This window comes from Tursiops truncatus, chromosome 1 (assembly GCF_011762595.2).
Source record: "Tursiops truncatus isolate mTurTru1 chromosome 1, mTurTru1.mat.Y, whole genome shotgun sequence".
NCBI classification, from domain to species: domain Eukaryota; kingdom Metazoa; phylum Chordata; class Mammalia; order Artiodactyla; family Delphinidae; genus Tursiops; species Tursiops truncatus.
This window is the reverse complement of record NC_047034.1, coordinates 105,840,207-105,863,359: the sequence shown is the minus strand read 5'-3', so window position 1 is coordinate 105,863,359 and position 23,153 is coordinate 105,840,207. Positions and strand designations below refer to the sequence as shown.

Sequence of the window (23,153 nt, the reverse complement as noted above, 5' to 3'; positions counted from 1 at the left end):
TCCAGTAGCTAGGACTTGGCACTTTCACTGCTGAGGGTGCGGGTTCAATCCCTGGTCAGGGAACTAAGATTCCCGCAAGCCATGCAGTGTGGCAAAAAAAAAAAAAAAAGTCGTCTCAGTAATTTACACAGAAAATGAGGTTATGGTATTAGAAGCTATAGCTCTAAGGTTTCAACTAAAATATGATGTTTATACTTTCAATGGATAATTAATGAGAGGGGTAAAGATTTTAAAAAGTAATAGTTCAGGATAACCACTCTCATTGACAAAAGGACAAAATTATTATTCATCTTTTTTACTATGAGATTTTGCTACAAATGACAAGTTTTACATAATATAAGAAAAAAGGTGCTGTATTAAATGTCAAAGAAAGTAGCAGCTGTATAATATGATGAAGTTAATATTGATTAGAAAATCTAATTATTTCTACAATTTATTTTGATCTATCCCAATACAGCTGTTTGTCAGCAGGTGAAGTTACTATTTAATTGGCATGACTGAGTAATCAGATGTATTCTCAGAGCAGTAATAAAATGAAATTCTCATGTCTCATGAATGTGGTTGAGGTTTTTGTTTCATTTTATTTTATCCTTGGGTTTAACCAACTGAGACCAAGAAGACTTCTTGTTTTATCTGGAGACAATTTTTGATTTAAAATATTTGGTAACTGTGTAGTTATATAATCGTTTTTATCATAAGAATGATGGGAAAAATGTATGAGTTTGACAAATATTTGTGATGATTTACCTTTCTCTCATACTAAATCCTTCAGGACCTCACCATCTCCTTCCTGGGCTCCTGCAGGAGCCTTCTGATTGGTCTCTCTCACTACCTCCAGGCCCAGGTCAGTTTATCTTCTAGAAGAAAAATTTGATCTGCGTACCATATCTTCTATATCAGGTAGTAATTCATTCATCTGTAAATAATAAAAAAACTCTATTCTGGTGGCTTAAAAAACAGGGGTTTATTTGTCTCACGCATTACAAATTCTGGGGTTACAGTAGCTCCAAATTGCTTCCAGGGTCTGTCTCTTCTGTCTTTCTGCTCTGCCATCCTTATTATGTAGGCTTTCACTCTGATGCCAGTTGCTGCCTGAATGCAAGATGGCTGCTGCACCTCCAACCCTTACTTCTATAATACATTCCAGGTAGGAATAAAGTAGAAGGATGAAGAGGACAAAAAGATGAAGAAGTCTCAGGATAACTTTGCCTCATCTTTTTCCATGAAGGGAAGCTCTTCTCAGGCACTTTTGACTAGTTGCAAGGGAAGCTGAGAGATTGGATATTTTGGCTTTTAGCCTCCATAGTAGAAGTAGTCAAAGGAGAAGGTGGATTATTATTGGCTTTTGGATAGGCAAACCTATCTTCCAAAAAAAAATCTTTAAAAATTCATTATTGTGTGAAGTCCATCTCTCATTATTATAATATAGTATAATGTCATAAAATGAGTTCTTACATAACTTTGGGAATTTGTAGACAACTTATGGTCATTTTTGCTAATCTACTTGTATTAGAATTCTTCAGAGAAACAGAACCAATAAGGTGTGTGTGTGTGTATGTATATATATATATAGAAAGAGATTCATTTTAAGAAACTGACTTACATGATTATGGAGGCTGGCAAGTCCAAAATCTGCAGGGTGGGCCTGCAGGCTGTAGACCCAGGAAGAGACCATACTGCAGTTCAAGTCTGAAGGCCCTCTGCTAGAAGGATTTCCTCTTGCCCCAGGGGCAGGGGGTGGTAAGGTTGGGGAGGGGAGGTGGGGGAGGTGTGTCAGTCTTTTGTTCTGTTAAGGCCTTCAACTGATTGGATGAGGCCCACCCACATTATGGAGAGCAATTTGCTTTACTCAAAGTCTACTGATTTAAATGTTAATCTCTTCCAAAAACACGCTTACAGAAACATCCAGAATAATGTTTGACCACATATCTGGGCACCATGGTGCAGCTAAGTTGACACATAAAATTAAGCATCACCAATATACCACCTACATTAACCATGCCTGAATGTCAGGAAATAACATTTGCTAAAAGGTAGAGAGCATAGGGCTCATTTAGAAATTGAAATGAGTTCAGTAAGACTAGACATTTGAGTAGGAAAAGATGGGAAAGATGGACTGGAGGATTAAGAGGGAGACCATATCATACAGGGCACTGTAATCCCTGATGAGGAGAGTCTAAGTGACTGAGGAGAAATGACCTTCAGGGGTGATTCCCTTACCTGACTAAGTAATGAACTCATTCTTTCCTCAATCAAGAAGGGTTTGTGGCAGGGAGATCAGCTCGGTGCTTTGTGACCACCTAGAGGGGTGGGATAGGGAGGTTGGGAGGGAGGGAGACGCAAGAGGGAAGAGATTTGGGAACATATGTATATATATAACTGATTCATTTTGTTGTAAAGCAGAAACTAACACACCATTGTAAAGCAATTATGTTCCAATAATGATGTTAAAAAAAAAAAGGTTTGCGGGACTTCCCTGGTGGCGCAGTGGTTAAGAATCTGCCTGCCAATGCAGGGGACACGGGTTCAAGCCCTGGTCTGGGAAGATCCCACATGACACAGAGCAACTAAGCCCGTGCTCCACAACTTCTGAAGCCCACGTGCCTAGAGCCCGTGCTCCACAACAAGAGAAGCCACCACAATGAGAAGCCCTCACACTATAACAAAGAGTAGACCCCGCTCTACACAACTAGAGAAAGCCTGCGCGCAGCAACAAAGACCCAACGCAGCCATCCATAAATAAATAAACAAACAAACAAATAAATAAATAAATGGTTTGCATCAGAGAATGATCGTCTAAAAACCCCAACACCAAAATAACCCAAAACGACAGCAACAAAACTCATTTATGTTAAGAGCAATGGAGAGTAAAAGATTTTAAGTCACTTAAGACGTTTTCTCATCCATTTCCTCCCTTCGTCATTCTGTCCCTTCTTTCAACCAATGTAGTCCATGTGAAGTTGACCTTGGATTGGCCTAAGTTAGTTAGCATGTCCAATCCCCTTGGCCTCAGCGGTTAGCTCAGGAATGAGCCAATATGACACAATGTATCATTTGCTGGAGCTTCGGAGAAAGTGTCCTCTTTTGCTGGATTTGCTGGATTTGTCACCATATGATGCTCAGAAACTGTGCTGTAGCCGTGTTTCTATCCAGGAGGTACAACGTGGAGATAAAGCTGACACAGAGAAGACAGAACTACGAAATGGAGCTTGGTGATATATTACAATACGAGTCTTGGATCAAGCTGTAACTGAAACTAGGCTACTCCTAAAATGTTGAGGCAGACAATTCCTTTTTATTTGATTTAAACCCATACAGGTTAGGCTTTCTGTCACTTGCAACAGGAATAATCTTAACTAATCTATGTAACATGATCACATTTGCATTTTATAAAGCTTGTTTGGGCCACAGGGATAAGTTACAAGGAGCAAGACAGGGAGAACTGTTAAGAGTTGACTAGTAATTTAGTTGAGAAATGACATTGGTTGGTGCCAGAGTGGGGGCAATTGGAGCAGAGAGAAGTGATGGATTGAAGAGAGGCAGGGTACTATATAGAGGATTTGGATGTGGGGAGAAAAGTTAAAAATGACTTGTAGGTTTTCTGTCTTGAGCAACTGGATTGGTGGCACCATTCACTGAGATAAGGAACCCAGATTGAATAGGGTTTGCCTATAAAATGTCTATGTGAGATGACGAATGGGATACTGGATGTGAAATTCAACAGATAGAACTAGGCTGTTACAGATTTAGGAGTCACTAGCATATACCGAGTAAATGAAGTTATTTAGTGAGAAAGACAAAATACCAATATCTAAGAAACAGGCAAAGGAGATGAAGGAAGAAGGGCAGAGTACAAAAGGCAACTGATGAACATGCAGCACCACAGGATCTAAAAAAAAAAAAAAATTAGGGTTTAGGAAGGCCCAAGCGGCCTGCAGTGGTAAATACTGCAGGTATTTTACTAGAGGTAAAGCCAGATGGAACTGAGACGTTTCCTTTAAACCTAAGAACATGGAGGTCATTAGAGAACTTAGAACAATAATGGGTATGGAATCCAGACTATAGCGGGTTGAGGGTAAGTGAGGAGTGTGTGTTTGTGTGCGAGAAAGTGAAATCATCAAATGAGGAAAACGTTTTCAAGTTATTCCATTTCGCAGTAAAATTTCTCAAAAATCTAGAGCGAGGTCATCAGTCCCCTTTAGTTGCTAATACTGACATATTTGGCGCTCGTACCCAGTCTCATGTCTTTTTGGTTGTTCCTAGTTTGGAGGAATTATAAACCATGCTGCAATAAACATTATTTTACATAACAAAAAAAAAAAGGTACAGATAGGTTAGCACGAAACCATTATCCTTACTCCAGTCCTTGAGGTCCTATGTTACTTCTCTGGCCTAATACCTGCTACTCCATCCCTTGGTTATTCCATCCAGCCACAGCAGACCTTTGGTATTCATCAAATATAAGACACCCTCCAGTTATAGAGCCTTTGCACTGGCTATTCCTTGTGCCTGGGATGTTCCTCCCTAAGATCGTCACAAGGCTCTCTCCCTCTCTTCTTCTAAGTCTGCTTCTATGTCCCCTCCATGAGACCCACCTGACCACACTGTTTAAAATTCCAATTTGCTTCCCTAAAACTCTCATTCCAACCTCTACCCTGCCTTACTTCTTTTCTTCATACAATTGCCATGTATAAGTTTTACAATATATTTCATTATGTTTATGATTTAGCTATTGTCTCTCCCCTATCTAGGGGAGCCCTAGAAGGCAGGGATCTTTGGTTCATTTGTTCACTGATATATCCTAAGTGCCTGAATATCTTAGGACAGTGCCTGGCACATATTAGGAGTTCAATGAATATTTGTTAAAGGAAAAAATGAAGCATGGAGGGAGGCCAGGAGGGAGAGAGAAAAAAATGGAAGGAAGGAATTTTGCCCTGAAGAGGAAGAGATAATAGGGTTGTAGATAGAATCAGGGAAAGGATTTTCTAAGATGGGAGAGATTTGAAAGTATCTTACTGTTGAGAAAGGGATCCAGTAGAGGCTGAAGATATAAGAGAATAGGCTAAACCAAGTCCCTGAGAATGTGAGAAGACATGGGATCCAGAGTACAGGTGGTGGGATTAGCACTGGACAAGTCCAAGGCTGCAAAGAGTGGATTTAAACCCTGGTGAAAATTTTATCAAGTCCCCCACACGAGTGGACAGGCACAATTTTCACATGGAATTTGTTTTGCTATGCAATAGTTGGCTCTTGAGGTCCTGGCCTCCTTCTGGATCTGCTTAACCACCAATCCTCCCCACTGTCCCCAGGCCCTGGGAGCAATAAAGAAAGGATGGATGCTGATGTAGATGTCATAGACTCACTTACTGGTAGAATCCCAGCTGGGAGTGCTGGTCTGGTGGTTCCTACTTTTTCATTTTTTAAAATTTTGCTTTTCACAGAAGCAGGAGATTAGGTCATTTACTAGTACTGGCAGTGGTGGGCTTTGAGGTATTAGGAGAATGGAGAAGGCTGGATATTTTTACTATGGAGAATGGAAGAATATTAGGAATTGCTGTCGTGGTAAAATGTAGAGAAAGCTCACTAGGGGAACACAGAAGAATTAAGTCAAGTTAAGGTCAGTGACGTGCATTCATGGGTGTTAGAACCTGCCCAATTGTGCATTTTGCTACAGCAGCGCTCAGCAGCCCAGCTGCAAGCATGGAGCTTCAACCCCAGGGATGAGTTGTTGTTTATTTATTCATTTATTTATTTATTTTGACCAGGTAGGTGAGCTAGAACAATGAGTACGTTATTCAAGGCAGCCAAAGTATCTTGGCTGAAGTTATGGATGATGAAATCTAACCTGGATATGGAAGGGAGTGAAGATACAAAGAGACTGATAGAAGGTTCTACAGACTACACCAATGATTTTCAAACTCTAGTGGGAATAAGAATCACCTGGAAAGGGCCAGATTCTGAAATTATTATTCAGTAAGTCTGGGGTGAAGACCAAAATCTATTTTCAACAAAGATCCTAGTTGATTCTGATGTAAGAGGGCCATGGACCAATTTTTGAGAAATAGTGGATAGAGAATAGATTTGAAATGATAGTTTAAAGTAATATTTTGAGAGGAGCTGAGTGAGAGAGAGAGAGAGAGACAGAGAGAGAGAGAGATGGAGAGAGAGGGAAATATTGGCCAAGGGGAAACTTAGTGTAAGAATAGGTGGTTACAGTGTGAAATGACTAACTTATTATCTCAAAGATGGAACAGGCTGAAATGATGAAAGGTTTAGGGTATGCCCAAGGGAGTGGGTGGCTGAAGTGGAGAGTGGAGTGGAGGTGAGTATCACCAGAGGTGAGGAGGTCAAAGTACCAAAAGCCTAGGTAATCCATGGGGACCTTGAAGCCACCCCAGATGATGGCAGTACTTGCAACAGAGAGGCAAAACTATGAGCAAAGTTCAAAGCCATTAGTAAGTGAAGGGGAGAGAACTACAGGTGGGTAGAGACAAAGCAAAGATACAGAGTTGAGGGGGATGTAACTGGTTAAGGGTTTTCACGCAATGGCAGAGAAGTGAAACTGGCCAAGAGTAGCTGAGTGCTTATTGTTTGCCAGGCTTTACATACATCAGACCATTTCATCCTCACAAACAACAACTCACAAACTTCATATAAAGTAGGTGCTATTTTTATTCCCCTTTTATGAGGAAACTGAAGCGCAGAGAGGTTAAGCATCAACCAGCATCTCACAGTTCTTACCACTGCACTATACTGACTCATAAAATGGTCTAAAAGGTGTTTTAATACATTTCAGCTGGAAAAAAAATCAGATCTCCTGAATATTGTCAGGAGTGGGATTAACAATGGAAATAGTCCTTTAAATTTCATTTGTACTGAAATTTTTTTTCCAACACCCAGCAAGTAGCAGTACTAAATAATTCCATACTAGGTCATTTAATAGAAACAATGCAGTTTGCATGTATCAAAACTTCTGTCTACTCCATGCCTTGATGATTTCTTCAGCAGCATCCAGCGTACTGTCTTTCTGTAAATTAATGAAATAATTATCATTACATATCAAAATAAATTCAAGATGAAATAAAGATTTAAGTATAAAAAATATACCAAAATCAGTCCATCCATAACAGTCATGTAGTGATTTGGGAACCTAGTGCTTCTCAACCCCTGATAACTTGAGCTGGGCCCAGATGGGCTCCAGCCAGTCCTTGGCCTCTGCAGCTAAGACAGAGCCCAAGAGCATTCATGGGGTGGGGGTAGGGGCGGGGGACACCTTGAGTTGTGTCACTGGAAGCTCTGCCCCATATTAAGCCACTTAATCTCAGCAGGAACACAGAGCAGGAACACACAGCAACATCCCTTGCCTTGGTGGCCAAATACACAAGTCCCGAGCTCTTGAAGGAGCCCAGTAGCAAATCAAACAAACCAATTATTTATAATTCTATATCCCATTGCTGTCAGGCTAGAAAAGTGAATGAACCTCACAAGAATTCAATGTTAGGGGAGCTAGAGAAGCATCACAGCAATCACTACATTATGCTGTTTTGTGATGCTGGCTGCCAATTCAGGGCACTTTATTACTACTTTCCTGACACCAAAGAAATCTACAAATTAACCAGTACAGGGCCAAAGAGCATCACCAAAAAAAAAAAAAAAAAAAAAAAGATTGACAAACTGTATATACAGCTCAGACTGAAAACAGTTTAACCTGATCCCAGCCAAAACCATGTCCGTCAGTGTGAACACCCTCACTCATAACCACTTGTGGCAGCCCAAGTGGCCTGCAGCACCAAAGACCCAGACTCCTAAATAACACTGATGCAGGAGGAGAGTCTGAAGGATGTGCTGATGGGATCCATATTCACTGTTTCGTCCATTTGGGTAGGAAGTATACAAAATCACAGACCTCTTTCAAAGAGGCTTCTAGACAACAGAAGGAAATCCCTCCCTTAGCTCCCAACACACAGAGGCTGCCAGGCGGAGCAAGAATGGAGGAATAAATTAATACACAATTACAGAAAAAAGTCAAAGAGTACAGAAGAGTTTACATTGAAAAATAATCATCTGCTTCTTCCCTCCCCACCCCTTCCTACTACTCCCACCATCCCCCAACACAACAATTTATGGCAATTTCTGGTTTTAGTTCTAGTGGTTGTCACTAAAATCTAAATAATGTGTGTTTCTAATTTTTTATTTATCAACTTCAGACAATGTTCACCATTCTCTGCTCTGAATGAGGAAAAACTGGTTCATTCACACTATTCTGCCCCCTCCCATCTAAGTCTCACAGTTATAAGCCCCTAACTCCCACACTGTTTGAGGGTCAACTGTATTGATAAAATGCATTTGTTTTTTGAATAGGTAATATCTACACATGGTAAAACATTAAATTGATGGATAAACTTCCTCTTCTGCTTTCTCTACTTCCCCTTTTCCTTTCTGTTCCATCTCTGCAGAGTGATTTAGTCCAAAAGCCATTACGTGGGGCTGAGTGAAATAGGAGATCATGTATGGGGGCAGGGGGAGCCTTGGCAGCCTGGTGCAGGGTGCTGCAGCCAGAGTGGAGTGAGTAGACTTTCCAATGTTGGTGGCATGATGTGGTGGTGATGGCAGTGGTGGCACTGACCAGGAACAGGGTGTCAGAGTCGAGGGGGGTAAGTAAGCAAGGCCTCTGTATGGCAGGGTGGTTCCAAGCAGCTTGGAGCCTGGAGGGGATGAGGCAGGTAACTGCCAACGCAGACAGGCATGGAGTGTCACAGTCCGTAAGGGAAGAGGAGGGCTTCTATGCAGTGGGTGACAGTGGTGGCCTTGGAGACTTAGAGGAGGGTATCTCTACAGGAGAGTGACAGCAGCAGGTCAGCACAGGGTGCTGAAGCTCAGGTGAGGTGAGGATGGTGGCCATACAGGGGACAGGGGCAGCAGCCTGGTAGAGGTGTCAAAGCCTGAGTAGGGTAAAAGCTGCCTGTCAGGGGTGCTGGGTGGAGGGGCAGTGGCACTGACAGGAGACTGGTCACATACAGAAGTACTGATTAAAGAAGTGGTTACATGATGAGCCAGGTGTTTTACTATCAAAGAAGGGAGGGACAAATATGGATAGGGAGAAAGCTAGAATAAACTCTGTGGTGGCTTCAATATATTTAGATAGACATAGAAATAAGTAGAATAGACACAGACATAGAATGTATGTATATACATTTACATATTCCCTACGTCTGTCCCCTGGGAGGGCCTGGGAATACTAATACCCCAACAGCAATGAGCACTCCTAATGCCCAGATCTTGGTTTCTTAATACCATTCTCCACTAAAAGGTGATTCCAAGTTGGGCTAGATAATGACAAAATGAACCTGGTGCATCCTGCTATGCCAGAAAGTAAGGAAATGCTCAAAAAATGATGGGGACATGTCAAAGGAAACAGAGGCCAGCTTAAAGGGGCTGCTAATGGCCAAATCTGGGGAAATTTGAGCATCAAAATAAGGAATAATAATGATAACTTATAACCCACTGAATGAAACAGGAATCCATGAGTCCTTACATATATGAATGAATAGATAAATAAATTGCTTGATGAGAGATGGAATATTTTCATAGTTTCAAAGTACCTCACCACAAAACATTCATTATTTATCAAGGGAAAAAGTGAAACTTTACAGTAGAGAAGGCTGGCAGACACCACCTCAATAAAGTAATTAAATTTAACATTACAAGCAGTAGGAAAAACTAAAATCATGTGCTGATAGGATGCAAGACAGTGAATAAAGCATCACTTCCACGGTTTCCTGCCAAAGGTGCATAATCTGAGTCTATTCACGAGTAAATGTCAAACAAATGTTGAGGGACCTTCTTCAAAATAATTGGTCAACAATTTTCAGAAGTATCAAGGTCATGAAAGTCAAGGAGAACTGAGGAACCATTCTAGCTTGAAGGAGACATGACAGCTAAATACAGTGCACAATTCTGGCCTGGACTGACTGACTGATGTCTGTCTGACTGACATGATTATGGCCTGGATTTATTTATTTACTTGGTTGTTTGTTATAAAAAGGACATTATTGGGGCAATTAGTGAAACTTGAACTGGATCTGAGATTAGATAGAATGATATAGCAATGTTAAGTTCATGATTTTGATGGTTATACTGTAGAAGAATGTTGTATAATGGGGAATACATAATAAGGTATTTGGGAGTGATAGAGGCATCAATAATTAAGTTAGGAACTTACATAAAATTCTTTGGAAAAACAGTTCTTCAAACTTATTTACTAAGAATATTTCAAAATATATTTTTAAAGTAACCCAGCCTCCCACCCATCTCCCTCAACCACTCAGTTCTCCCCAGAGGCAACGCTGGGATTTTATTACGTCTCCTCCCAGGGACAGTCTAGGCACTTAAAAGCTTCTATCTCCCTCCCTCCCTTTTTCTTTTTGTATAGATGATAGTATTCCTCACAAACTGGTCTGCTCCTTGCTTTTAGCTTATGCTCTATCACTCCATGGAGCTGCTTCACACTTTTATGGATGTGAATGTAACATAATTTATTCAAACAGCCTTCATTGGTGAATATTTTGTTTATAATCCTTTGATATTATAAACAGTGTTTCACTGAAAATCCTCGAACACAAGACATTCAAAGTACAAGTAAATCCACAGGAAAAAATCCTATAAGCAGAACTGCTGGGTCAGAAGATATGTGCATTTATATTCGGATGATACATTTTCATACTAACCACTGCAGAGATTTTACACATTATACTCGTACTCTCAATCAATGCATGAGAGTATCTTATGAAACTTTTCAGTTGTTTTGGTTGTTTCCAAATTATCAGAAAAAATAAAATTTCACTGCAGTTTTATTTTTCTTTTCTCTTATTATGAGTGAGGTATAGCATCCTTTCATATATTTGACAACTACTGAGGACTTTACCCATAATCATTGTAAAGTGCTGCTGCTTTTGGTTTGTTTTGCCCTAAATTCAACCTGCTTTCTTTCAATTTCCACTTTCTTGGCACATTTTGCCACCCTTTTATTTTTTGCTTTTCCAAGAGGTTGGATGAGGTGTGTCAGCTTTCCCTATAGGGACTTCTTGATGTTGCCCCACTATCTTCCAATATTGAATGCTGATGCAAAGGAGGTGAGTCCACGCTGATCCTCCTCTCCTGTCTCCATGGAGGTCTTGATCATCTTGTCTAGATGCCAACGGATCATTTATAAAGTCCAATAGATTAAAACAAGGCATATCTCAGTGTTATTCTGTGACAATGTTTCCTGAGACAAGCCATTCCCTTCCCATTTTTAGATTTATTTGTTTGTTATCAATGGAAAGCATTCTCAGACTAAAGCTATACAATTCTTTCCCAGTTCCATTGGTCTGGCTCCCCTCACCACCCCCTCCAGGAACTCTAGGTATTTCATTTGTCTTCCACGTCTGTAATTTTTCTAACATTTTAAAATTCTTTGTTCCTGGGAGTTCCCTGGTGGTCCAGTGGTTAAGACTGCGCTTTCACTGCCATGGCCCGGATTCAATCCCTGGTTGGGGAATTAAGATCCCACAAGCCACATGGTGCGGCCAAAAAAAAATTCTTTGTTCCTTTCTACTTCTTTTTGCTCACTCTTCTCAATCCTCAGTGTGCTTACAGAAGTATTTAGTGTTCTCTGTGCTGTTTCCAATGTCACTACAATTACCAATAGCTTATTTTTTTCCTTCAATTTCTTACCTGAGCTCTGACAGCTGCCATTTCATCTTCTTACATTATCTTACTCTATCTTCCCTGAACTTTTAAAAATCTCTGCTGTAATTCGTTTTACATGTTTTGAATTTGAAATATCACACTTTTGGTTTGTTCTATGGAAACATTTTTTTCTTTTTCTGGTTGAATATTCTCTGCCTGATATTGTTTTTCACTGTACCTTTCTCCTTTTCCCCTTATAGTATCTTTTTAGATTCATAGCTGGTTCCTTTTAATTACTCATCTTTGATTGAATTCTCTTTGTAAGCTCCCACTGCCAGCACACCTACGTACGGCTCCTATTGTTCTGGGTAATGAGTAAGCTACCTGCTGGCTCTGTCTATGATCTGAAGACGTATTTGCAGGTTTGTATAAAGGAAGATCCAGGGAACCACTAGAAGGGAGTAGAAATTATCTCTGGCTCACAAGGTTAAATATGATTAATATAGAGTTCAGAGAGAGGGAGTTCTTTTAGACTTTATTTCTTTCCAACTAATTTAATTGGCTCCCTCCAATTTAACGTATCCACACTGCCTCAACACAGCTTTAGCAAAACTGACAGAGGTGAAGAGCAAATCTATACAGCCCTTTCTTTCCACCTGGTTTGCACAGGTGCTAGATGACATGACTGTATGTTTCTACTCTGCCTCTTCCATGGGGCCAAATGGGTCTGGAGAAGTTCCCACTACCAGTGCATTTACTGTTCCTGCTGTTCTGGATATTGAGTAGGCTACCTGTTGGCTCTGTCTATAATCTGAAAATGTAGAAGCAGAAGGCTTTCTTCGTGTCTTCCCTCTACCATTACCTTCACTGATTTGGCAACTCTTTCTCACTTCCTGGGGGATTTGTGAATTTGTTTTCCACTCTCCTAGTTGTTTCCTTAATAATTTCCAAGAAGAGAATGGGGAAGGGCCGTGTTTACCATTCTAAAACTGGAAGTCTTATGCTACTTTTTTCTTCTGTTAGTTCTGTTTATAACTTCAAATAATATACCTCTGTTTCTAGATCCACTATAAGATGCGAGTGTTAATGGCCTTACCCTTTCTTCTACATTTCAGACAATTAAATGTTGACATTGTTATGCTGGTAAGATTTATATTCTATTCTGGATAAGTCTCCCATAGTTTGTCTATAGGATGGGTCTAAAAGTTGAAAACAGTGTTTACATCATTCTGTCTAGACTTATACATGAGTGTGCAGGTATAGAGAGTGCCTTAATCTTCATAAGATTGTTTTCAGTAGTGATAACATCTTATCACTAAATTGTTAAAAATAGCAATAATACATTCAGATTATTTTTAGCACAGATCTGATGGTACTGAATTCTCTTAGCTTTCATTTACTAGGGATGTATACTGTTTTCAGTTTTAAAGGATATTTTCCTGGATACAGAATTCTAGGCTGACATATTTTTTATTTCAGCACTTTAAAGGTGTCATTTCATTGTAATCTGGTCTCCACTGTTTCTGATAAGAAGTTAGTTAACATTTGTACCTTTGCTCCCATGCATGTGAGGTATAGTTTTTCTCCAGCTGCTTTCAAGATCTTATCATTATCTTTGGTTTTCAGCAGTTTGATTATGATGTGTCAAGATGTGATTTTTATTTGTATCCTGTGTGGCTCACTGAATTTTTAGATCTCTAAGTGGCTTTTCACCAAATATGGGGAAAATTAGGCCATTATTTCTTAAAATATTTTTTCTGCCACATTCTCTCTCTCTTTTTTTGATACTCCAGTTACATGTATATTATTACTTGACACTGACTCATAGATCTGAGACTCTCCTTATTTTTCAAAAATAATTTTTCCCTCTTTTTTCTGATTGGATGATTTCTGTGGATCTGTATTCAGGTGGACCCATTTTTTTTTCACAACCTCGATCCTCTGTGTTTAGCCCCATATATTTTTCATATCAGATATTACTTTTTTTTTAAGATGTTGGGGGTAGGAGTTTATTAATTAATTTATTTATTTTTGTTGTGTTGGGTCTTCGTTTCTGTGCGAGGGCTTTCCCCAGTTGCGGCAAGCGGGGGCCGCTCTTCATCGCGGTGTGCAGGCCTCCCACTATTGCGGCCTCTCCCGCTGTGGAGCACAGGCTTCAGACACTCAGTAGTTGTGGCTCACGGGCCCAGCTGCTCCGCAGCACGTGGGATCCTCCCAGACCAGGGCTCGAACCCGTGTCCCCTGCACTAGCAGGCAGACTCTCAACCACTGCGCCACCAGGGAAGCCCCAGATGTTACTTTTTAAAATTCTTAAAGTTCCATTTGGTTCTTTTTTAAGAATTTAAAATTAATTAATCTAGCCACTCATTATGACCATATTTTCCTTTAATTTCTTGAACACATTTATAATATCTGCTTTAAAGTCCTTGTCTGATAATTCCTACATCTGGGTCACCTTAAGATCTATTTCTATTGACTGCATAGAAGTCACATTTCTTTTCATTAAGGGTCACATTTTCTTGTGTCTTCACATGTGTATTGATGTTTGGTTGCATGCTGGACATTGTAATGTTACAGGTAAGGAGTCTGATTACATTGTAATCCAGTAAGTTCAACTTCAAAAAGTGCTGAGTTTTGTTCTGGTAGATTAATTTTATGGCAGCAAGCCACAAATTAAAAACTGCATATGAGTACATCATGTCTAGCAACAGAAAAAAAATGGTGATTTATAAATCAGAAGGAAGGACATTATAAATGTGTTTTTGAGTAGAATAGGGAACTTACTTTAATGAAGCAAAATCGCACAAATTTCTCAAACTGTAATTTGGTCTCTGCATTACAGAATGCTGAAACTGGGATGGCTGACAATTTCTGAAAAACAAATAGGAATATAAAATAGGAAAAACAGGAAAACTACTTACACTTTAAATATTAATTTTTGGAGCATAAACATTAAAAACAAATAGATATTTCTAAATATTCACAATAATTTCCAAAAGAAAAATGTTTTAAAAATCCTCCAGGGAATTCCCTAGTGGTCCAGTGGTTAGGACTCCACACTTTCACTGCCAAGTGCCCAGGTTCAATCCCTAGTTAGGGAACTAAGATCCCGTAAGCCATGCAGCGCAGCCAAAAATAAAATAAAATAAAATAAAATCTTCCAAATAGCTATGAGTAGAATATCATGTAACAAAACTACAGTTAACAGTTTTCAAAGCATGTCAGCAGGTTTCCTTCATAAATTATAACATTTAGCACAATATTGCAAAGGCCAATAAACATTACCTTATTTTTAGTCATCCATTTTACAAATTTATAGTCATAAGGTTCATTGCTGTTCTTCATATCAGAAAGGTCTGTATCTAAAACAACAATAAAAATTGGATGGCCTATGTATTACATCTGAGGCAATGTGTATTTCATCTGTCTATCAAGATTCAAAATTTTCCCTCAAAATGTTCTTATGCTGGATTCATACTGCATGGTGTGGTGGGAAGTAAGGAATTCACAGAGAAGCTTTACTGATACTCTAAGGCAGTACTCACATATACATCTGATTGATCATGCTTGTGTATATAGCTTTTAGCATTGGAAGAGAGTAGGAAAAGGGAAGGACAAAGAAGAGTGTTGCCTTTCCGTTTAAAAATAATATAAGCCTCTATGATCATTATTAAGGAAATAACACCTAAATTTAGAGTACTCATCTGTAATAATTATGTCTCCAAATGGTAATTCATTATTAAATTGTAAGCTCCACGGGGGTATTGCAATCTATCACTATCCCCATCTCCTAGGTCAGAGTCTAGCATATAAGTAATGAAAAGCATATTTGTAGAATGAATAAGTTAATATTATTCATTATTTATGAAGGGGAAATGCCTATGTAGTTCTCCCAAGTGATATCTTTATTGTTTCCTCTTCCAAACATTATGCTTAAAAAAATTTTCTTTTAAATTTGATGAAAAACTTCAAATATGTATTCTTATACTTATCTCTTGTTCCAATCTTGCTTTAAGGTCTGGGCAAGATATTTCTCTGGCATTCAGATTCAGCAATCTATATTTCATATTGTTTCGATTTTATTGACTTGTACTCAAGATCTTTTTGAATGCCCCAAAGCAACAAACATTGATGGCTACTGTAATCAATGAAATTTTACAATTTATTACTCAAAATAAATTGAGGCAGTTACCTTTACCTTTTTTCTTTTATTCACTAAATACTCCTGGGTCCCTTCAAATTAACAGTGTAAAAACCTTGACATTGAAGAAAGTTTCACCTGTATTTTTTTTAAATGACTTAATATGGTTTTCCTTAATGATTGTATTTCAGTTTTCTCCTGTGCTTTAAGAATGTAAAATTTCCATATAATAATGCTAATAATACTCTACCATTTATTACTATTTGTTAAGCATGTTACATGATTCTCTCATTTATTTGTCCTACAATTCTGATAGAAGCAACAATCCTCATTTTACAAATGAAGAAGTTAAATTACTATTTCAAGTCATAAGTATGTATGTGTGTCTAATTCAGATTTGGCTCTAACAAAATGACAACTTAAAATAGAGTCTAACTGTAAATTACGTGAAAACTCCAAGTGACAAGTACACAATAGTAGCATACTCAAAGGTAACCTGGAGAAAGGAGTGATTACAGCAGTAGAAGAAAGAACAGGAGGGTACTTACTAACTGTAATTGACACAGGCTGTACTACTCATTTATTCTTTTTTTAAAAAAATTTTTATTGGGGTATAGTTGATTTACAATGTTGTATTACTTTCTGCTGTATAGCAAAGTGAATCAGTTATATGTATACATATATCCACTCTTTTTTAGGTTCTTTTCCCATATAGGTCATTATGGAATATTGAGAAGAGTTCCCTGTGCTATACAACAGGTCCTTATTAGTTATCTATTTTATATATAGTAGTGTGTATATGTCAATCCCAATTCTTCCAACTTATCCCCCCCCACCTCCACGTCTGCTTTCCCCCTTGGTAACCGTACGTTTGTTTTCTACATCTGTGACTCTATTTCTCTTTGTAAATAAGTTCATTTGTACCATTCTTTAGAATCCACATATGAGCGATATCATATATTTGTCTTTCTCTGTCTGACTTACTTCACTCAGTATGACAACTACTCATTCTTGTAACGCTTAGAAAAGAGAAATTTATTGCCATGGTGCTCAAAGAAAAATAAGGGAATAAATACAATTCTAAAGACTATAGTTAGGAGAAAGTTGGAATCTACTTCTTTTGAATGCTTGAGTCAGAGAGTCTCAAAAAAACTAAACAAAATATTTCTTTATTGAAGGTAGGAATTTGAACCATATTATAATAGCACTAGCTTATTTAAGTAACCTATGAGAATCAAAATAGGTTGTTGCATTCACACTATCTCCTCCCTAATTTTGGACCTTATCTCACTAGAACTACTGTAATAATCTTCTTATTTGTAATCTTGTCTTCTAATCAAATGTTTCCCTTTTTAGTTCTAGGATGATGCTTACCTGTCAGGAAAGTTGCCTGGTATAGCAGAAAAAAGATAAGTTCACTGGTTAGGACATGCATCTCTGGATTCAGAGCCCAGCTCTGCTACTTATTAGTAGATTAACTTCAGTAAATTTCTTGATTTTCTATCTCATCTTTCTCAACTATCAATGGGGATATAATAGCACCAATCTCATAGGGCTTTTGTGAGAATTGTGATATTTGTAAAGCTCTTAGCATAATACCTACTAGATCATAAATGCTCAAAAAATATTAACCAGTTAGCCATTGCTATAGTTTTAAAGAGAATTACCATGTCCATGAATTTTATGGCTCATTTTTATTTTTAAGTTACCATCAAGTGAAAGTGTTGTTTCTTGCTTCTGTCTTTAGCAAATTGTGGGACCAACCTCTAGTATATGGAAGAATTTCTACACTCAAATCAATCTGAGAAGATGAAAGAGTAAAATAAAATGAACTTCATCTTCATATGTAGCAGGGTCCTATAGATACTAACATTTTTCTCACACAGGTGAAGGAGGACCATAAATAACATACATCTTTTTTCCCCATCATCATTAAAGGTTTTCTAGCCCAAATCCTTTCTGCTCCTATTACAACCACACTAGTTCAAGATCTAGGACCTAAATCAGTATTACATGCAGGCTGGATCAACTAAGGATAGAATGAGAAACTGTTTAAGAGCTTAATGCAAGCAAAGGTTGCATTACTGTCCTTTTGATGTTTAACGTCAAAATGTGCTAAGTGCCTTTTAGTTTGGTTCTAGAAAAGACTTATTCTTATCTAAAAAGCTGTTAAGTTTACTTTTACCCAAGAATTATGTAACTAATTCCATTTTTCTATTTGCCTTTGCTGCCATGAAGTTTGGACTCAAGTTAATGCTAATTACAATACAGCTGACCCTTGAACAACACAGGTTTGAACTGCATAAATCCACTTATACACAGATTTTTTTTTCAATAGTAAATATCATGGTACTATACAATCCAGAGTTGGTTCTACACTTATGTAGAACCTTGGATAAGGAGGGACTGCATGTACAGAGGGCCCTCAGATACGGAAGACCAACTATAAGTTATACACGGATTTTCAACTGTACAGAGAGTTGGCACCACTAACCCTGCATTATTCTAGGGTCAACTACCATATGAACCTAGGTGACTAAACTATTTGCTTCTCCCACTCCATGTTACATTGATATATGAATATTTCTACTTACATATTATTGCATAGGAGACTTTAAATATGAATTAACTCAAATTCTTGTTGGAAGCCGATAAAATAATTTTCTCCTAAACAGACGAAAACTGCTATTTCTTTTTATCATTGCATGAAATGAGCTGCACGTTTAGGCCCAGTACAGGAAAGGTGATTTCCAAATCTTAGAATATAGAACATTATAAAGGGTTTTATATAAGAATGGAGCTTGGGAGCCTGACAAATATAGCTCTCCGGCAACAGCAGAACAAGAACCTCTGGTCACCATGGCCTCTGCTTCTCTCACGACAAATGAGGAAATAACAATCACTGTTTTGTTATAAAATTGAAAGTTTCTAGCTTTATAAAATTTGGTATATTTAAAAGACTTTTCAAGTTTGGTGGCATATCACTTCATTATAATAAAACCTTAAAATATTTAAAACTGTTAAGAATGGCTGTAATTTATATAATTTCTGTCAAAATAAATTATGCTCTTAAATTTACTATGACTAACACTAGAATTTGGGGGAAGAAACATGTTATACATAAAACATTATCATGCTTCTAACTTTAGATTTGTGTGGCATGTCAGAATTACATATAACAGCTTCAGGTAATATAAAGGCCATTGCTTTTTGGAGACAGAACTATTTGGAATCTAGCTGTCTGACCTCAGGCAAGTTATTTAATATTTTCTAAGTCTTCATGACCTTAAAAATGGAGCAAACAATGCTTTTTTCCAAAAGAGTGTCTGAAAGTGCTTGGCATGTAGTAGACCTTCAATAAATGTTACGTTCCTTCTTAACTTCATTTCAGTATACTCTAAAATGACAAGTATTCCTCAATAGCATCAATATTCCAGAAATCATATTTTTTTAAGTAAAAAGGAAACTAAAATTTTACTAAAAGGAACACAAGGAACATATATTATTTCATGTACCTGTGTTTTAAATTACATACCAGAACAAGATGACAGCAAATTCTATGCTTAATAGAATATCTAGAACAAACGACTCCAAACCATGTAACAACAGTCATATTTAAGGTTAAGAACCTAATCATCAAGATGACTGTAGATGACTGACACTGTGGAAATCCATTTTTCCATAAATGAAATGCTGATATGGCTTTGACACCAATCTTTTCTTCATAATTCTGATATAATTTCACTCTTAAGTTTCTGTATGTTTGAAATAATAAAAACCTTTACAAACCTAGCAAAGACACATCAGCAATGATGAAGTATCCCCCATCAGGAACTATGGGTTTTAGGCCAACACTTTCAAGTAAATGTACCATGCGATTTCTTTTCACTTCTAACTCTTTTGGCAAAGAATTAAAGTAGCATTCTGGGTCATCCATGCGCTTGATGTCAATCCAAAGAGCTTGAGCCAAAGCTTCCTGTATGTTAAGATTGAAAAATGTGGAAAGGAAATATGGTAATGTTATTTACTGCAGAATTTATTGGTATAATAAATAAAGATTGTTGGCAAAAAGTCATTCAGGGAATTACAGTTGAATTCCTGTGAACCTATGTGAATTTCTACAGATTAATGGAGGAATCAGTTACATGGAAATGATTAAATCTAATGTGAAGAGCTGAGAATGAACCATGAATATCCAAACTGAAACAGAGGTACAGTTGTCCCTTCGTATTCACGGGGGATTGGTTCCAGGATTCCTGCAGATACCAAAATCCATGGATGCTCAAGTATCCATAATACACTCAGCTCTCTGTATCCCCGGGTTCTGCATCTGTGAATTTCAACCAACTGTGGATCCACAGTCTTTGGTTGAATCCATGGATATAGAACCCATGGATAGGGAGGGCTGACTGTAGTGTATAAAGATGGCTTACTTGGCAATGAAAAGACATTGTTGTTTTCTATTGAGGTTAGCTTTAGAGTTACTTGCTAGATCTAAGTCTGAAAGATGACCAGAGAAATGATGAACCAGCCAGCATTTCCCCATTACCTTGCAGGACGAGGTAGCGTAAATGAAAGTTGACCCACTGTGTCATTCCTCGTAAGTGTGCACATACCTGCTCTAATCATTCACATCCCAGGAAGGAGGTCTAAGTCCCACAGGGGTTAGAAATGAGTTTCTGGGGCATGTGGAGTTACTTCTCTACCATTCTTCAGGAAAGTCAGAAGAGAAAGGCCAAACAAAAAAGCCTGTGTTGTTTAGATCAGGCAGGTGTCTTAGAAGGCAACAGGTCAGGAACAGATAAAGAAGTCCAAATCAGGGCATGCATAGAAAACAAGGATGTGTACAAGAAGGAGGGCAGAAATTTGGTAGGTGAACTTAGAAATACTGGTTCTCAGAGCAAACAAGGAGATCCAAACAAATAATCAAGAACCCGGGACAGTTAAGAGACAGAGGGGCAGAACAAAATTGCCAAATTTTAAGGAAATTGATCAGAACCAAGAGACAGCAAGAACTAAAGGATAAATTCATTTACTCAGTCAATATATGTTGAGTATCTATGTTAAACTTGGCATTGTGATAAATACTGGGAATATAATGATAAACAAGATAAACATGGTCCTTGCCTTTATGGAGATTCCAATTAGTGTGTATTGGCAGGGACATGTGAGAGGAATGAGAAAGAAAACAAACAGATAAAAAGATCAGGATATTATTTGTTCTGCTGGAAGAACTGAGAAGTCTGGTGTGGTTGAAGGGTAGCAAGAGAGATAGCATGGCAAGAGAAGACACTGAGATGGAGAAGGGCAAAATCACAGAGAAGACTGCATGTCAACAACATTTAACCGGAAAAGAGCAATAATAATAACTCCCCAGAACTAAAAAAAAATCTTGGATAAATAAGGATCAGTTGCTTCAGCCTCAGAATCTGTGGTTCACCATTGGAATCTATGTTTCCAGTTTCCAAACATGGTTGTCTGAGGGCATGGGAAAAAAACAAGCACTTAGCTGAAATGGAGAATAAGATAGTTCAGAAAAACATGTTCTAGGTTCTTAGATGAATCTTTCTTTTCCTCAGTAACTTATTATTCCCTATAGTAAGAGATATTGCCTAGAAAATTCAAAGCCCAGGAGACATAAACATCTGTCCTCACCGTAAAATTATACTGGACTCCTCTCGTCTCACACCCCACATGTGATCCACTGGCCAATACTGTCAGCTCTACCTTCAAAGTATATGCAGAACCCAACCACTACCTACCACTCCTACCATTCCCATATGGGTTCAGTCCATTGCTGTCTCTCTCCTGGATCATTTCAATAGTCTTCTAACTCAACAAAGCGGCTAGAGTCCCTTTGATAACACAAGTTAGATCATGTCACTCCTGTGCTCAAAACTCTCCAGTGGCTTCCTATCTCACCCAGGATTTACGGTGACAAACATATCCCTACTCTATCTGGCTCCCAGCTACCTCTCTGATTTATTCCCTCCTATTCTTCTCCCTTGATCATCCCGTCCCAGCCTTTGTGCTTTTCACTGGTAGAAACTGCCGGCCCTAGGGCCTTGTACTGGTTTTCTCAGTCTGTAAGGCTCTTCTCTAGTTAATCATGTGACTACTTAACCTCCTTCAGTTCTCAGCTCAGATGTCACCTTCTCAGTGAGGCTTTCAAAGACTACTCCTTTTAACATTGTGTATTTTCCCCATTAGCATTTTATATTTTTCTTCATCTGTATTTTATTTTTCTCCATTTCTTCTACCAACATCTGACATATTATGTTATTAGGACATTTACTTGTTTTTGATCTGCACTCCCCCACAAGGCTGTCAGCTCCAGAAGGGCAGGAATTTTTGACTGCTGTATCTCTAATGCTCAGTAAATATTTACTGAATAGGTGAATGGATCTATTTTGAGAGGATGAAATATGTTTAAAATATAATAAAACCAATGTCCGACTAGGCTTTATCATCATATATCACTTCAGAGAGTCACTGGAAAAAGAATTTTAAATTAGGATTTTTTTTCTCCTTTAGTAGGTATTTTTGACGGGAGGAAAAAGTTTATTGTAGCCAAGATATTTTACTGTTTTGACCTTTTAACTGCCTTCCAAAAAAATAAATTTTTTCTCAGTGTTCTGATTATTCACAAAGTAATAGTACACAGATCCCTGTTTTACAGATATTAAAAAAATAGAAAATATAAAAAGTCTTGCAACCCACCCCTGACCCTATCTACTAATTTCATCTATTCCCCCCTTACCCCTACAAATAGCCACGTTTACTAGTTTCTTACGGATTCTTCCAGAGATCCTTTAAGAAAATAGAAGCAAATCGTTTCCCCCCTTTCTTATACAGAATATAGCATAAATATATACTGCTCTGTATCTTGCTTTTTTTACTTTATAATATATCCTGGAAATCTTTCCATGTCAGTAATTATAGAGCTTCCTCATTCGTTTTTTTTTTTCTTTTTTCTTTCCCTTTCCTTTCTTTTCTTTTCACTTTTAAACAGCCATGGTGATACAGTAATGGTCCCCAAAGATGTCCATGTCTTAAAATCCAGAATCTGTAAATATGTCACCTTGCATGGTAAAATTAACTTTGCAAATGTGATTTAAGTTAAGATCTTGAGATGGAGAGGTTATCTTGGATTATCTGTGGGCCTAATGTAATCACAAGCACCCTTATAAGGGAAAGAAGGTGGCAAGAGAGTTAGTGTCACAGAGGGACTTGTATTGACAGAGGCAGAGGTTGCAGTGATGTAGCCACAAGCCAAGGAATGTGAGCAGCCCCAAGAAGCTGCAAAAGACAAGGAGCAGATTCTCCCTTAAAGCCTCTAGAG

At 38.1% G+C, this 23,153-nt stretch overlaps 1 protein-coding gene across 14 annotated transcripts in view; it reads right to left on the bottom strand.

Moving 5' to 3' along the window:
* Window positions 1-6,654: 6,654 nt before the first annotated feature.
* The window catches only part of KYAT3 (kynurenine aminotransferase 3), a 54,504-nt gene continuing 38,005 nt past the window's right edge, over window positions 6,655-23,153 (bottom strand). For 13 of the 14 annotated variants that reach the window (XM_019920035.3, XM_073787660.1, XM_019920036.3 and 10 more), the window contains 4 exons: window positions 19,601-19,787; window positions 14,956-15,032; window positions 14,455-14,541; window positions 6,655-7,027 (listed from right to left, as the gene is read on the bottom strand). In XM_019920035.3, coding sequence (XP_019775594.1) covers window positions 6,965-7,027; window positions 14,455-14,541; window positions 14,956-15,032; window positions 19,601-19,787 — 414 coding nt within the window. In that variant the 3' untranslated portion in view covers window positions 6,655-6,964. The remainder of the gene's footprint in view (window positions 7,028-14,454; window positions 14,542-14,955; window positions 15,033-19,600; window positions 19,788-23,153) is intronic. The other variant, XR_002173200.3, reaches the window with a different exon arrangement.